The sequence below is a fragment of the Drosophila eugracilis genome, unplaced genomic scaffold (assembly GCF_018153835.1).
Source record: "Drosophila eugracilis isolate 14026-0451.02 unplaced genomic scaffold, ASM1815383v1 contig_2154, whole genome shotgun sequence".
NCBI lineage: Eukaryota > Metazoa > Arthropoda > Insecta > Diptera > Drosophilidae > Drosophila > Drosophila eugracilis.
The window spans coordinates 6016453-6029036 of record NW_024573038.1 but is presented as its reverse complement, the minus strand read 5'-3'; the positions used below and the strand labels follow the sequence as shown (position 1 = coordinate 6029036).

The 12584-nt window shown below is 39.4% G+C and overlaps 2 protein-coding genes across 2 annotated transcripts; one reads left to right on the top strand and one right to left on the bottom strand.

The window, feature by feature from the left end:
- Positions 1-45: 45 nt before the first annotated feature.
- LOC121530025 (uncharacterized protein KIAA0754-like) lies at positions 46-762 on the top strand. The gene is made up of 2 exons (XM_041818366.1): positions 46-252; positions 343-762. Exons 1-2 carry the CDS (start codon positions 46-48, stop codon positions 760-762), a joined length of 627 nt encoding a protein of 208 aa, XP_041674300.1.
- On the bottom strand, positions 681-10611 carry LOC108113906. The gene is made up of 4 exons (XM_017224613.1): positions 10590-10611; positions 9214-9465; positions 8033-8086; positions 681-810 (listed from the first exon to the last, which is right to left on the bottom strand). The coding sequence occupies exons 1-4, from the start codon at positions 10609-10611 to the stop codon at positions 797-799; spliced, it is 342 nt and encodes a 113-aa protein (XP_017080102.1). The 3' UTR covers positions 681-796.
- Positions 10612-12584: the final 1973 nt, after the last annotated feature.

The window sequence follows — 12584 nt, the reverse complement described above, 5'->3', positions numbered from 1 at the left end:
CTCCCCTGTCGCTTGGGTCCTGGCTGAACTGGAGCAGTGCCACCGATGGTCGGCGCCGATCCACTTCCGCCCACTGGTTCCCCGAGGGTTGAACCGGAAACTGCACTGCCTGTCGTTATCCCTAATCCCGCTGTGGCTCCAATTCCTGGCGATGATGATTGTGATGATGATGATGCGATGAGTGATCCACCTGCTGCTGCACTGATGGACAGTCGTCCGCGATTAGTCGGCACTATTCCCACGCCAGAGGCTGTTGCACCTGCTGCACCAACCCCACCCACTCCCTGGCCATTAAAGTTGGCGTGCTGGCGACTGGGAATCACTGACACCGGCGGATCATAGACACTAAATCCATTGCGAATAACTGGAGATGGTGGTCCGGCCAAGCCACCGCCCACGGATACTTTGCGCTGCGGCAAATTAATGTCGAGCACCGTACTGGCGCTTCGCTGTCGTACCGCTGCCACGCCTCCTGCACCAGCCACGCCCACAGCAGCCGTACCCGCCACGCCCACGCCCCCGCCTCCACCGACGCCACCGACAAACTGCTGCTGGCCACTCCTGGCCGGTGAACCCGTTGCCACCACTGCCGCTGCCACTGTTCCCGATCCTGATCCCGTTACCGCACCGGCAGATACCGTTCCTGGTCCGCCCGGCGGCGTTATTCCCACAGCGCTGCCACTGCGACCGCGTTGCACCTCCTCGACACTATCCAAACGTGAGAAAATTCTGGCCGCCGTTGTTGCCGTCTTTGATATCTAAAATGGGCCAGGAGTGCTCTCCTCCAGACGGTTCCCTATTTAGTTCTTCCTGGAAAAATTAAAAATAAATGTAAAATTTCCAGAAAACGGAAGCACCGTGAAAGAGCGGCAAATTTCACTTTAATTGCGGCCACTTGACATCGCTCATACGCCCCGTTGGCCAGACAACCATTTTATTCCCTTCCCTCTGCACTGGCAATTAATGCGCTTATTGCCTGGCTTGGCTTTTGTGCTCAATTTATACACTCATTAACCCCCTGGGCAAAGAGGAGACTTTAAATTTCCCTAGCTAAGTCAAGGTGGGTTAATTCTATTCACAATACGCCTTTGGATATTATTTTTACCAGAGAAGTTGTGGGTTAAGGTTTATGAAAGCAACATATATTTCACCAGAAAGTGAACCTCTAATTAGCAGGGATAATTCTATGGCAAAATAACTACCGAAATAGTTGTGCAAATCAATAACAAACTTAATAAGCCCAAATTTGATATTTATTTGTTTTTGCATTTCTAAGCAGAATATTTTCCATCTCTGCTTTTGTGAAAATATTTATCTTAATTAAGTGATTATAACTCAATGTTATCTTTCATTTGTACTTGTTGCTGGCATCCAATTTAAGGTAACTATTTAATATAAACAAATATTTACATATACGTATCGTTGAGCTATCAATTATCCGATAAGTTGCTTAATAAAGTCAAGAGTTCCTGCAATTCGTTTGTATTTAATTCAGCGTAAGTCGACCATAATCGGATTGATTGTTATAAAAAATGCATGAGAAGGGGATACACAGTGCAGTGAGTTAAAAACCATTCCACTCTTTCAAATATAGAAGAAGTTTGTTTAAATTTTGTAATTATTCCGCAAATATTTGGCAAATATTTCAAGATAAATTGGATACCTAGAATGGCTTTAGAAAAAGATATAATTCTCTTGGGCACCTAACTAATAACTACAACTCTTCAATTTCCTTTTAAGTAGAGTATTTAAGCGTCGGTTATGCGTATTAAAAAATCCCTGGCTTTACAGTTTCCAACGGCATGTCATTTATTTGGCTGCTTCACACAAAACTGCACAATTAAAAAGTTAAATGAGTTTGGCCCCAACCATTCACTTTTCAGGAATACATAAAACAGCGTGTGATTGTTGGCGGGAATACTTTTTTTTTACAAATTCATGAAAATGCGCTTAAGGCTTAATGAGTTTATTAATTTTCTGGAAATAGCAGAGAGTGACTATTTTTTTGGCAATTGGCCAAATGGAAGCCTAATGCAATTTGACTTGGCAAACATGTGTCAAAGTGTCTGGCACATATCTCGCATTCTGACTGCACTCACTCAGTCTGCCACGGACGACTTTTCCGGCTTTTCCCGTCGACGACTTTACCGCCCCTCCCCCCCGGCGCTGTCTGTTCGCTCATTGGTGTATACACATTCTTTGCCGACTGAATTATTCAATGCAAGTAAACATTTTTCGGCAAGATGCTCGCCCTGAAGCTCAGAGGCAAAGCCAACAAATTGACTTGAGACATCTTAACTTTTTGAAGGAGGGCAAACGGGGCCACATAAATTTTCCAGCAAACGTAAAACTATTTAGTGGAAAACGTTCATTCGCCCAGGATCTTCTGCAATGTTGCGTGAAATTTTTTTCGTTAAATAAATTGTGTTGATGGTAAATAAATAAAGTATGAGAGCCCGAGAAGCCCGACCGCATTGTGTGCTTAACGGTGGCTATATAGACTATGTAGCACGGAGAACAAAGTATCCACTGACAAACAGATGGACTGACAAACGGACATACGGACTGGAAGGACTCGGCGACACCGGTCACGGACTGATGATGGCTGACAGAATACGGCGGACGGAGGGCAGAGAACGAAGTCCGGCGGAAAACGATTGGCAGAGGCAACTTTCTAGGTCAGCATTCTTCAATTGAGGGCAAACAAGCTTAAATATTTAAGACGGTTAAGCATGGCGAATGGATGCGGTTTGCTTTTACGGCATTTCTATTTTGCAATCTACGAGCCTTTTGGAATTTTCTAGTGGGTTAAGTCCGCTTACCAACGTAATTTTGGAAAACAAATTTATTCCAAAAGACATTTTCCCAATGGGTGAATTACATTTTATTGGAATTTATTTTCTGGGGAATTATTTCCCAAACTAACCGCAGGTTAATTAGGTTGTTAAGTAATCCTATTGGGAAAGGAACTCTACGAGTTTTCAGAGAGTTGGGACTTTTTTAACTTTACCAAACTTATTTCTTAACACATTTTGTACTTTATTATTTATATTATTTATTTACCTTCCTTCGATTAGAGAACACGATTGCCTTGTAACCAAATCAAATCAAATTGCATGCAAATTAAACCCATAAATGCATCACAAATAAAATTTGATTTAGCATTTAATTATGGCTTGTAAAGTTCCATCAAGCATTAAATCGAAAACAAAATCAAATTAATTAAAACCTTACGAGCTGGTAATAAATCAAATCATATGCCTGCTTTATGTAAGGCATTATGAATAAAATTAATTGAATATGTTTCATAAAATATGCAGACTGTGGCGAGGCGGGTATCGTATTTAAGGCGGGTATCGTATTTATATTTTCCCAACATAATTCATTCGCCGAGTGGCTGCCTTTAATCAACATTAAATGTGGCTATTTAATGGCAGTAATAATGGCGTTGATATCTAATCCATCGATCAGCCATCGGGTTTCTAATAAATGTCATTTCGATTTGAATTTTATAAATGCCAGGTAGGGGGTGGGCGGTTGTTGCTCGTTTTCGGGGGCAGTGAAAATCCGTTAATGCTAACCGTGCTCGTGCCGGTCGTTATTGATTTCGTCTTTGGCACGAACCCCACGAACTAAAGTAGCCAAAATTAAATGATAAAAGCTCTTGGAACTCCGGGAATTATATTTTTGGACCAGCAACGGAGAGAAAGAGATTTTCCTGTATTTTATATTTGACAGTATCAGAGTGTGTGTGTATGTATTTAATGTTCCGTCCAACGAGCAATGTGAGTTAAATATTTTTAGCCGAAAGTCAGACGAAGATGGGCAAAAGAGGCGCCCGAAAAAGTAGGCAGCAGAAGCAACAACGTGTTGCCAACTCAAGCGCTGATTGAAGACAAACACACACACCAACACAGTGGCCAAAACAAACGATGGCAGACGCACGCACACAGATGTCTCAATTAGAAAAAGAACAGACATGATGGTCCTTTAGCCGCACCAACACACTCATACACATACATAACGAGGACCTACATACGAACATAACTGTGTGTGTCAGTTAAGGCAATGCGGCCCGTCTTTTGTTTGCTCTTGCCTCATTTATTGTTCGCCTGCCGAGCAGGACAAAAGCCAAAATGCACAGCAAACGAATTCGTTTTAGACTCAAGGATATTTTTTAAGCCTTAAATGGGGAAAAAATGTGTGAGATATTGAATTGCAAACGAGGAAAACTTATTTTTTTTTTGGTAAATAAAAAGGAAATTACAAAATAACCATTTTTTGTGGGTAAATAAATATTTCGTTGAGTGTAACATAGTTTCGTTTTGTGCCCAGCCAACAGCAAATGCGTTGGCGTGCAGAAGAACAACAGAGACCAGTGGCTCCCCCGGTGCAAGTCATCTACATTCGCTCAGTTCGCTCCGGAAGATAGCAGAAGGAATATTCATAGCATACTTTCCGGCCATTTCCACTCGCATTTCTTCTTGCCAACTAACGACAACTGCTGCGGTTGCACCTGCTGCAATGCTAATTACCATCTCCCCTACTGATGAACTCAAGGATCTGTTAAGGTTGGGCAATAATCTCGGACCATTAAGAAGGGTTCATTCCCCGATGGGAATGCAGGAAACTAAGAAGAGAGTTCAATACACGGACACAGACAGAGAAGAAGACCTTATCCACCACATTGGAGGATAGTGCCCCTCGGGCACTCTACACATTTGCATATTACGTATACGGCACGTGAACGTGCCCAGGGAGCCAGAGAGCTGCTGTCACTGAGGCATTAAGGCTGCTTAATTAAATCTTTTGCGTAATTTGTTTAGTTATCCTCCACAGTACGGTATCCACTTGAAAATTGAACGGGAGCTTGTGTATGTGTGGCAAACAAAGGCGGCTTAAGACTTCGGTTAAGTGCGACTGACGAGCGTTCATAATTGAATTGCGGCTAAATGCTAACTAAATGCAATGCCAGCAGTATAGACACAATCATGCCATAATTATTGCCCACCAAGGATTGTAAACTGTTTTCACCGACGACCGAAACGAAATCAAATTACTGCCACAAGGAAACCTAATTACATTTTCGGCTCGTAGATAGACAACACCGACCGAAAAGAAACCAACCAATTCCAAAGAATGGGCAATTAGTTTTGGCCGAAGAGTTGCTCCTTTTGGATGTTTTTGTTATTCTTATGCGTGCGTAAGCACAATATGTTGCCATGTTTGGCTAGGCGGATTAATTTCCAGGCCAATATGCGTCAAAGTCAGGCCTCGATGCTGTCGTGCGTTAATATGTTTGTTCAAGGGGTTGCCACTAGGAAGGGTCTCTCATCCCCACTTGGGTAATCAGTTTTCAATAAGGCTTCTGTGTTGGGGTATTTAACAGCTTAGGTTAGAGTAACTATCATGTTTGCAAGTAATCCGAAAGGATATCGTAAGGAAATTCCAATTTGATAGCTTATTATTGCACACGCAACATGAATTTTAATATGACGAGGCGACAGCATATGCTAGAAATAACTTTTATTCGATTTTAACTCGATGGAAATGTAGCGGGTTTAAATAGCTAAGTGAATGAAGTTTAAAAGAGATCTAGTTTTGTGTTTAAAATATCTAATAAAGCATTATGTGAATGTAAAATAAACCTCCTCAATATACAAACTAGCTTCAACTTTGGCATTAAATGGGAATGCCTCCAATTAGGAACCTACAAAATTTTCCCATTTATGCCCATAAGGCATAAAAAGTCTTAATTTGCCAAAGCATAAACTAGTTAGAATCGTGCACATTTTGCAATTTTGGTAAATAAAACTCACACAGAAATAACATAAAGCCACAGAATATTTGATGAATTTTGGGTGTATTCCTTTTGGTGCTGCTTCACAAGTGCCACAACAATTTTGGAGATCTAATTTGGTCTGGCAGCCGCACTGCCAAAGCATCCTAATTAATTTTGTGCGCAGAGCTGAATTCAATGGCGAATGGCAAATATTTTCCAAAAATTGCAATGCAAAATGATGAATTTCTGTTTGCCAGGCGACAATGAATTGCAAATTGCCGTAGTGTCAGGAGTGGTAAATACATTTTTGTTCAATCGAACAGGGAGGGTGTTCAGAGAGTGTGTGTGTGTTAGCCGAAAACTAATCGAGCAGAATTGTGGCACAAAAATGTGTTATTTACTCGGCAAAAGAGCACAAATAAATACAGGGTGTGACGTGGCATGTTGCCTCAAGATTTAGGGCTTTAATGCGATACACGAAGAGAAATTTATGTTCTCCCTGTATTTCCTTTTTATTGAGAAACAAGGCTTTATCGAGGTTATAATTTAAACTTTATTTGAGTTAAACCTTAAGAAAAATCTGCCTTCTTTGTTATTTTAAACTTTCCAAAATGAACTTTTGTCAAGGTGAAAAGGTCTGTGAAAAACCATCAGACAGCAGGGAAAAAATTTAGCTTTCTGGCCATTACTTTTAGCACTCAATTATGTGCATAAATGCAGCAAAAAAAATATAATACACAGGGAAAAAAAAGAAAAGAAAACAAGCAAAACAAAGCCTGCAGCCATACACACACACCCACCCACACACACACACACAAATAACAAAACATACACTCAACGCAGAAAGTTTTCACCCTCCGCAGTTGACTTAATACTTAATGGCATTTAGGGGGCACGGTGGAAATTATTTTAAATTGCAAAGCCAGAACTCAGAGGACGTCCTTGTAGCTGTCGCTGATGTTGAGTTATTGTCCTTTGTTGGCGGGCAAAAGACATTACAAATTATGTCATTACACGGTCTTCTCTTATATATTTTTTTATTTTTTTCATAAATTCACTTTCTTGCTGTTTCATTTAAGTTGCCTGCAGTTATTTAAAATCACTTAAAATTGGCAACAAGCTCAAGTTTCTCCATTGCCCTCTCTACGCAGCTTTCACTTCTACTTATAACTTTTGATTTGCGTTCCAGGCGAAATTATAAGCCAGAAATTTCCATAAGTTTCAAGTGAAATTTTATGCAGAGCTAAAGAAAAATCAACCAGTTCTCCTCAAGTGGCCAAAGTTGATGCAGAAAATACTGCATTGAGTTGGAAAATAGCTGCAGGGGTGTCTGCGATTGGAACCAATTTCCAACAAATTGTTTTCCTTTCATAAAACTTATTGAACTGCATAATAAGGGCACAGTTTCCGCGATGACCTAAATATATACTTGAAGGGCGCTTAAGACAAAGCAAAAAATAAACAAGCTACCTTGACGTGCAGCTTATTGGTAAGAAGATCAAGTTCGAGTATTTCTGTCTTCTAATTACGTGAAAAAGTTATAAATATATTAAGGTCATGCAGTTTATTTTTAAAACCTGATTTATGTTTGGCCAAACAAAAGCAAAAAGCTCAAGGTATTATCCTTTTATAAAACCAATTCAGTCCTACTCAGTTTGAGCATTTTCAATACAATTCGATTGTTGTCCTTTTCTCTGCAATTTTCATACAATGGAAAGCCTTTTCATACAATGTTTGTGTATCTTTAATGCAAGGGAAATAGCACGCTTTAAATTAAATCATAAATAAAATACGTTTTAATATTTTCATCACAAAACAAAAATCACAGAAAATCAAAATGAGTTTATTAATCATTTAATTGACTGCTAAAAATTTATAATCTAAAAATCATAGCACACACAAGGTCATTCGAATTGCCCTTCACACTTCATGAAAATTTTCCATATGTCTGTGCGAGCATTAAATTCACTTGAATTTCCTCGAATAATCACAATTTAATTAGTTGCGAACATTTTTATGGCCGCACAGCACTTGACTCGTAGCCTGAGAGTACTTTTTAATTAGTTACGTTTATGGTTAGAACTTTAATGCATTTTGACAGCTAAAATCAAAGGACAAAGTCAAAATACCAAGTAAAAAGCTCTTTGCAAAGTTGAAACATTTTGAATGTGGTTTTCAGGGTTTTCCAGAGTAGTATTCCCCGCTCCATCCTCCCACCTCCCTGCAACCCAATACGAGTTGTTCACTCACCTGAAATGACCAGGTATGCCGCACGGATCACAATGCAAAACCAAGACCGCCGAGCTGTGGCAAATAAAAAATACATTTTCACTTTTATGACTGCCGTGTAAAAGAGTTTGAATTTAAAATACTTTTTTTTCAGAAGAAAATTTAACTTGCCTTTCAAATTGCTTGCTAGATTTATTGATATTTTTTCGGATTAAAACTACTTTTCTTGGTCATTAAAAATATGAGGTAAAATTTTCACTACTAACTAAGCAGTTTTTATCTGTTTTTTAATATAATAAGCTTTTTATTTCTCATGTTTAAGAACAAGGCACATATTAATTGGCTTTCCTTTCACTTAGCTATGAAAAATAAAAACGCTTCGAAGTTTAGCTTAGATAAGATTAAAATCAATTTCACATTTTGAACAGCAAAGAAAAATTATTTAAAAATGTAAACTCTTTCCGAATTTGATACATAATTTTTTGTTATGTTTCTATTTTCACTGCTCTTTGAGACTTCCACTGTTATTTGGCTTGGTTTGGTTTTAAAAACCTTTAAAAAGTCAGTTTGTTTGTTCTTCATACAAAAATCATTTCCATCGAAAACTATTCGAAATGAAAATTCTCTTGAATGCTTATTTCTACACAGAAATTATTATTTCCAAAAGAAATTTTCAAGTCAAATAGTTTTTTTCCATTGAAGGATTAAAGTAAAAGTGTCCTTGCTTAAAAATACTTCAAAAATCACTACTCTTTGAGTCTAAGCAAATACTTGGTAAAACCAAAACCACAAATTTAATTCCCTAGAATAGAGTTATATCAATTAGTTTCCATATAAAATTCAGCTTAAAAATCCGAAAAGGAAAATCTTTTTAATTTGGTTTACCATTTCCTTTGGAAACATTCAAAAGTTCTCAAAGCAAAACTTGTGAAATCAATTCAGCGTTTTTTAGCACTTGATAATCGCGGAAACGGAAAATGAATGGCACATTTAACGGTTAACGGTTAACGGCTAACGGCTAACGGTTATGCGATTCTGAAAGCGAGTACTAAGTACTGAGTACAAAGAAAAAAAAAACTACCATCGCCGACGACGACGACACTTTCACATTAATTAAACGCGTTTATATGCAGCACGCACACACACACACACACACACACACACACAGACACGTAGACACATACAGGATGCGAGTGCTTTACCTGAGTGAAATTCTTGTATGTGTATGTGTATATACGCTGACCGTTGCGTATCCGCACCGTTGGCTCTTTGAAAATCACTATAGTACTGTGTTAGCGACCTTAGATCGTACGCTGCCACACGTTCGCACGCCGTAAAGTCCCCAAACAGACTGAATCTGCGACTCCGCCGGAGGAAAGTCGAATGCTCCGAATGCCGCGAAGCAACAGCTCGAAAAAGTCCCAATCCAAACCAAAGAACAAAAATGGCCCAAACTGTTGCGCAAAGTTGGAGAAATTCCCTCCAATGTGTACTAAACAAAAAAAGGGATATGATTGTTGCACATGCGCGGATTGGAGGGGAACTTGTACAGGTACTAAAACAGCTGAGAAGCAACAGTTTGTTGCCGAGGGGGGCGGTGGAGAAGTGGGTGAAGGACGGCCCGCCGGTTCCCAGAAGTGGGTCTCTCAGTCAATGTCACACATTCGAGGAGTTTTTCTTGCTTGGCTATGTAAATTATGAGTTGGCTGGTACTGGTACTGGTACTTTCTTGGCAGCTGATTTCCCTGACTTTCATGCTTGTTGCTCTGCTCCCAGAAAAAGAAAATAAGAAAAGCAATTATTAAGTCGGAATATTCGGGTCGCGGGTCTACTGCAATTAGTATGCCCAGCAAGAACATTGACGCCTTTTTATTTGCACATTAAACAGGTGACCCCAACACGGCCAACTGTGTCCACCTGGCCAGACATCGTCGCGCACGTGACGCCCATATATAGCAACTGTATTTAATTAGTTGGCAATTTTTATGCCACACATGAACTGGCCGCGCCCTTGGTCAGGTTTATATATCCCTCAGCTGCTTTTGGGTCCTGTCTCCTGTCTTCAATATCCTGCCTTCTGTGTCGCCAAAGTTTACTGCCATTGTTTGATATTCCCCGTGAACGGCATTAGTCAGCACTGATTACAGTCTGCCCTTTGATTTCGATGACAAAGCGTCGGCTAAAAATACGCGATCAATGGGTCAGTGGGAAATCGATACCTCTGAATGGCATTCTATTTAAGTCGTTTTGATTTTTCTTTTTCATCTGGCTAGGTGAACCTTTTCCAAGTATATAAATATGGTTTCTGTATTTATTATTAGGTATTTCGCGGTGCCGCAGAGGTATCTAACAGAAAAATGTCAGCCAAAAGTCATTAAAAATTGTATTCAAATTTATTGATTCCATTTTTGCCCTTTTTAATATCAGAAAAGAAAAGTAGAAGGACCCTTCAACCTAATCACTTATTCTGTAACTTCATTTCCTCCGTTTGTATTTAGTTTTCCTGCAGCCTGGAGCAATTTTAAGTGAGTTGACCTCCAAGTTTATGATTTTATAATGAATCGGTAACTTGAACAACCTTGTGGCAGCAGGTAGGTCATAATCGAAACTGATAATTGAGCGAACTATTAATAAATATTTCTTCAATTAGCAAAGTACTCGGAGATGCACTAAAACGAATGACAAGGCTAAATGCTAAGGTCATCAAAAGAGTCAGACGACAAGCTGCTAAAATCACTTGCCCTTTCCCCTTTAAATATATCTACATCTAGCTACATCTGACTACATCCTTGCTGCAGTTTATTTCGCTTCTTTATAAATAACGACGGCAAAGTATGCTGGATAAAATGTGAGATCTCTGGGGGGTCGGAAAATTTAAGGGATGGAGTGGAAACATTTGTTTATTCACAGGGCCAGGATCCGAAAAGAATCTGCCACATGCACATGCGAACATAAATGAATATATTTTTCCAGGTAAATCCGAGATTGCAATTTCGAATCGCGTTGGTTAATAGTTTGCATGCTCCACCAGATGGTATCATGCCATGGAAAACAAAATCTTACCACCGATTGTTTCGAATCACAGGTTCGAATGCCAGCTCAGGTTTAATTTTGCGGCCACACCGATGCAGCTGTGCGAATATTTGATGACCGGCTAGCCCACACACAAATTCAGAAATATTTAAAATAACTAAAATACGGAAATCAAAACTGAAAGTTCGAGAGTGTGTGTCGACAACCAACCACATGACAGAAAAACGAACAACAAATCATATCCGGTTCCGTTTTTGCCTATAAAAACAAGTCGAGCCTGAAATATTTCAATAATATTTTGTCTGTGTAGGCCAAAAAGAAAAAATGCCAAACTGAAATTGTAATCCCCGAAGTTGCGAAAATTCATGACAGCCATGTTATTTCATTTTCACAAAAATACAAAGTTATTTAACAGTCACTTGTTTTTCAAATGGCTGCGCAATTTTCCACATTTATGCACAGCTCTCGTTATTGATAATACCAAATAGTTTAGAGGTCAAAAGGTGAGTTTATGGGAATGCGCAAGTTAAAACAATTTTTTAGTGGAATGAATATTTTGATTTTGTAGTGGCTCAATTTGCATGAAATGGTAGATGATTTGGTTAGAGAAAATTCTAAAAAAAAAGTAATGAAAATGTGTAAATCTGTTAATACATTCCTTTAGGTTGACTGACTAGCTTAAATCCTTGTTTAAATTTATATTGGTCAGCTTGCTAACCAAGCTCAAATATGAAGTAAACAGTATTATCCCATTTTGGCCCGAGGTGCATTGCTTTGTTCGCCAAACAATTTGAAAATTTTAGTTAATTTCTCCGCTCGTACACAGGCCTAATTGACCGAACGTCGGTCGCACATTTGTGGGGACAGACAATTAGGTTTTGGACATGGTTTCCAACGACAATAAGGGCCAACCGCAGAAGCCAAACTATGTATGACTATGGCCTAATAACAATCAGCAGTATGGTTAGATGGTAGCCTATTTGGTTGGTTAGTAGACTGCCTGGCTTTCTGGCAGCAGCAGCAGCAGCAGCAACAACACTTTAGACCAGCCTACACGGACCCGGCTAATACAAACATGAAAGTTAATTAAACCGAAAGTAGACTGACATGAATTTATATGGTCTAATAATATGCCTCCAGCTGTAAGGGGAAAAACCAACAGCATCCCCCCTTTCGTGGCATTACGCTTCGCTTAATGGCAAACAATAATTAAAAGTGACAAGTAAATTAGTTTCAGCCGTCAGCTGATTGGGCAAAAGACCTGCGAAGAGATGTTGTTTGACTAATTTTTTATTAGTAGCCAACGGAAGCGATATGGCTAAGAACTTCCGGTTTCTTGTGCAGATTATTTACACCTTCACTAGCTTTGAGCTTTCATTCTTTTGGTTGATGTTTTATTCATGCGACTATTAACCGATTTTATCACGCTACAAATATGCACTACAGGGCGTATGCATAATAAATTCCAGACTTGAGGCATTGTTTGCCGGGTTTTTACTGCAACGCCAGCTGCTCTCTCGCAGAACGAATCTGTGCCACC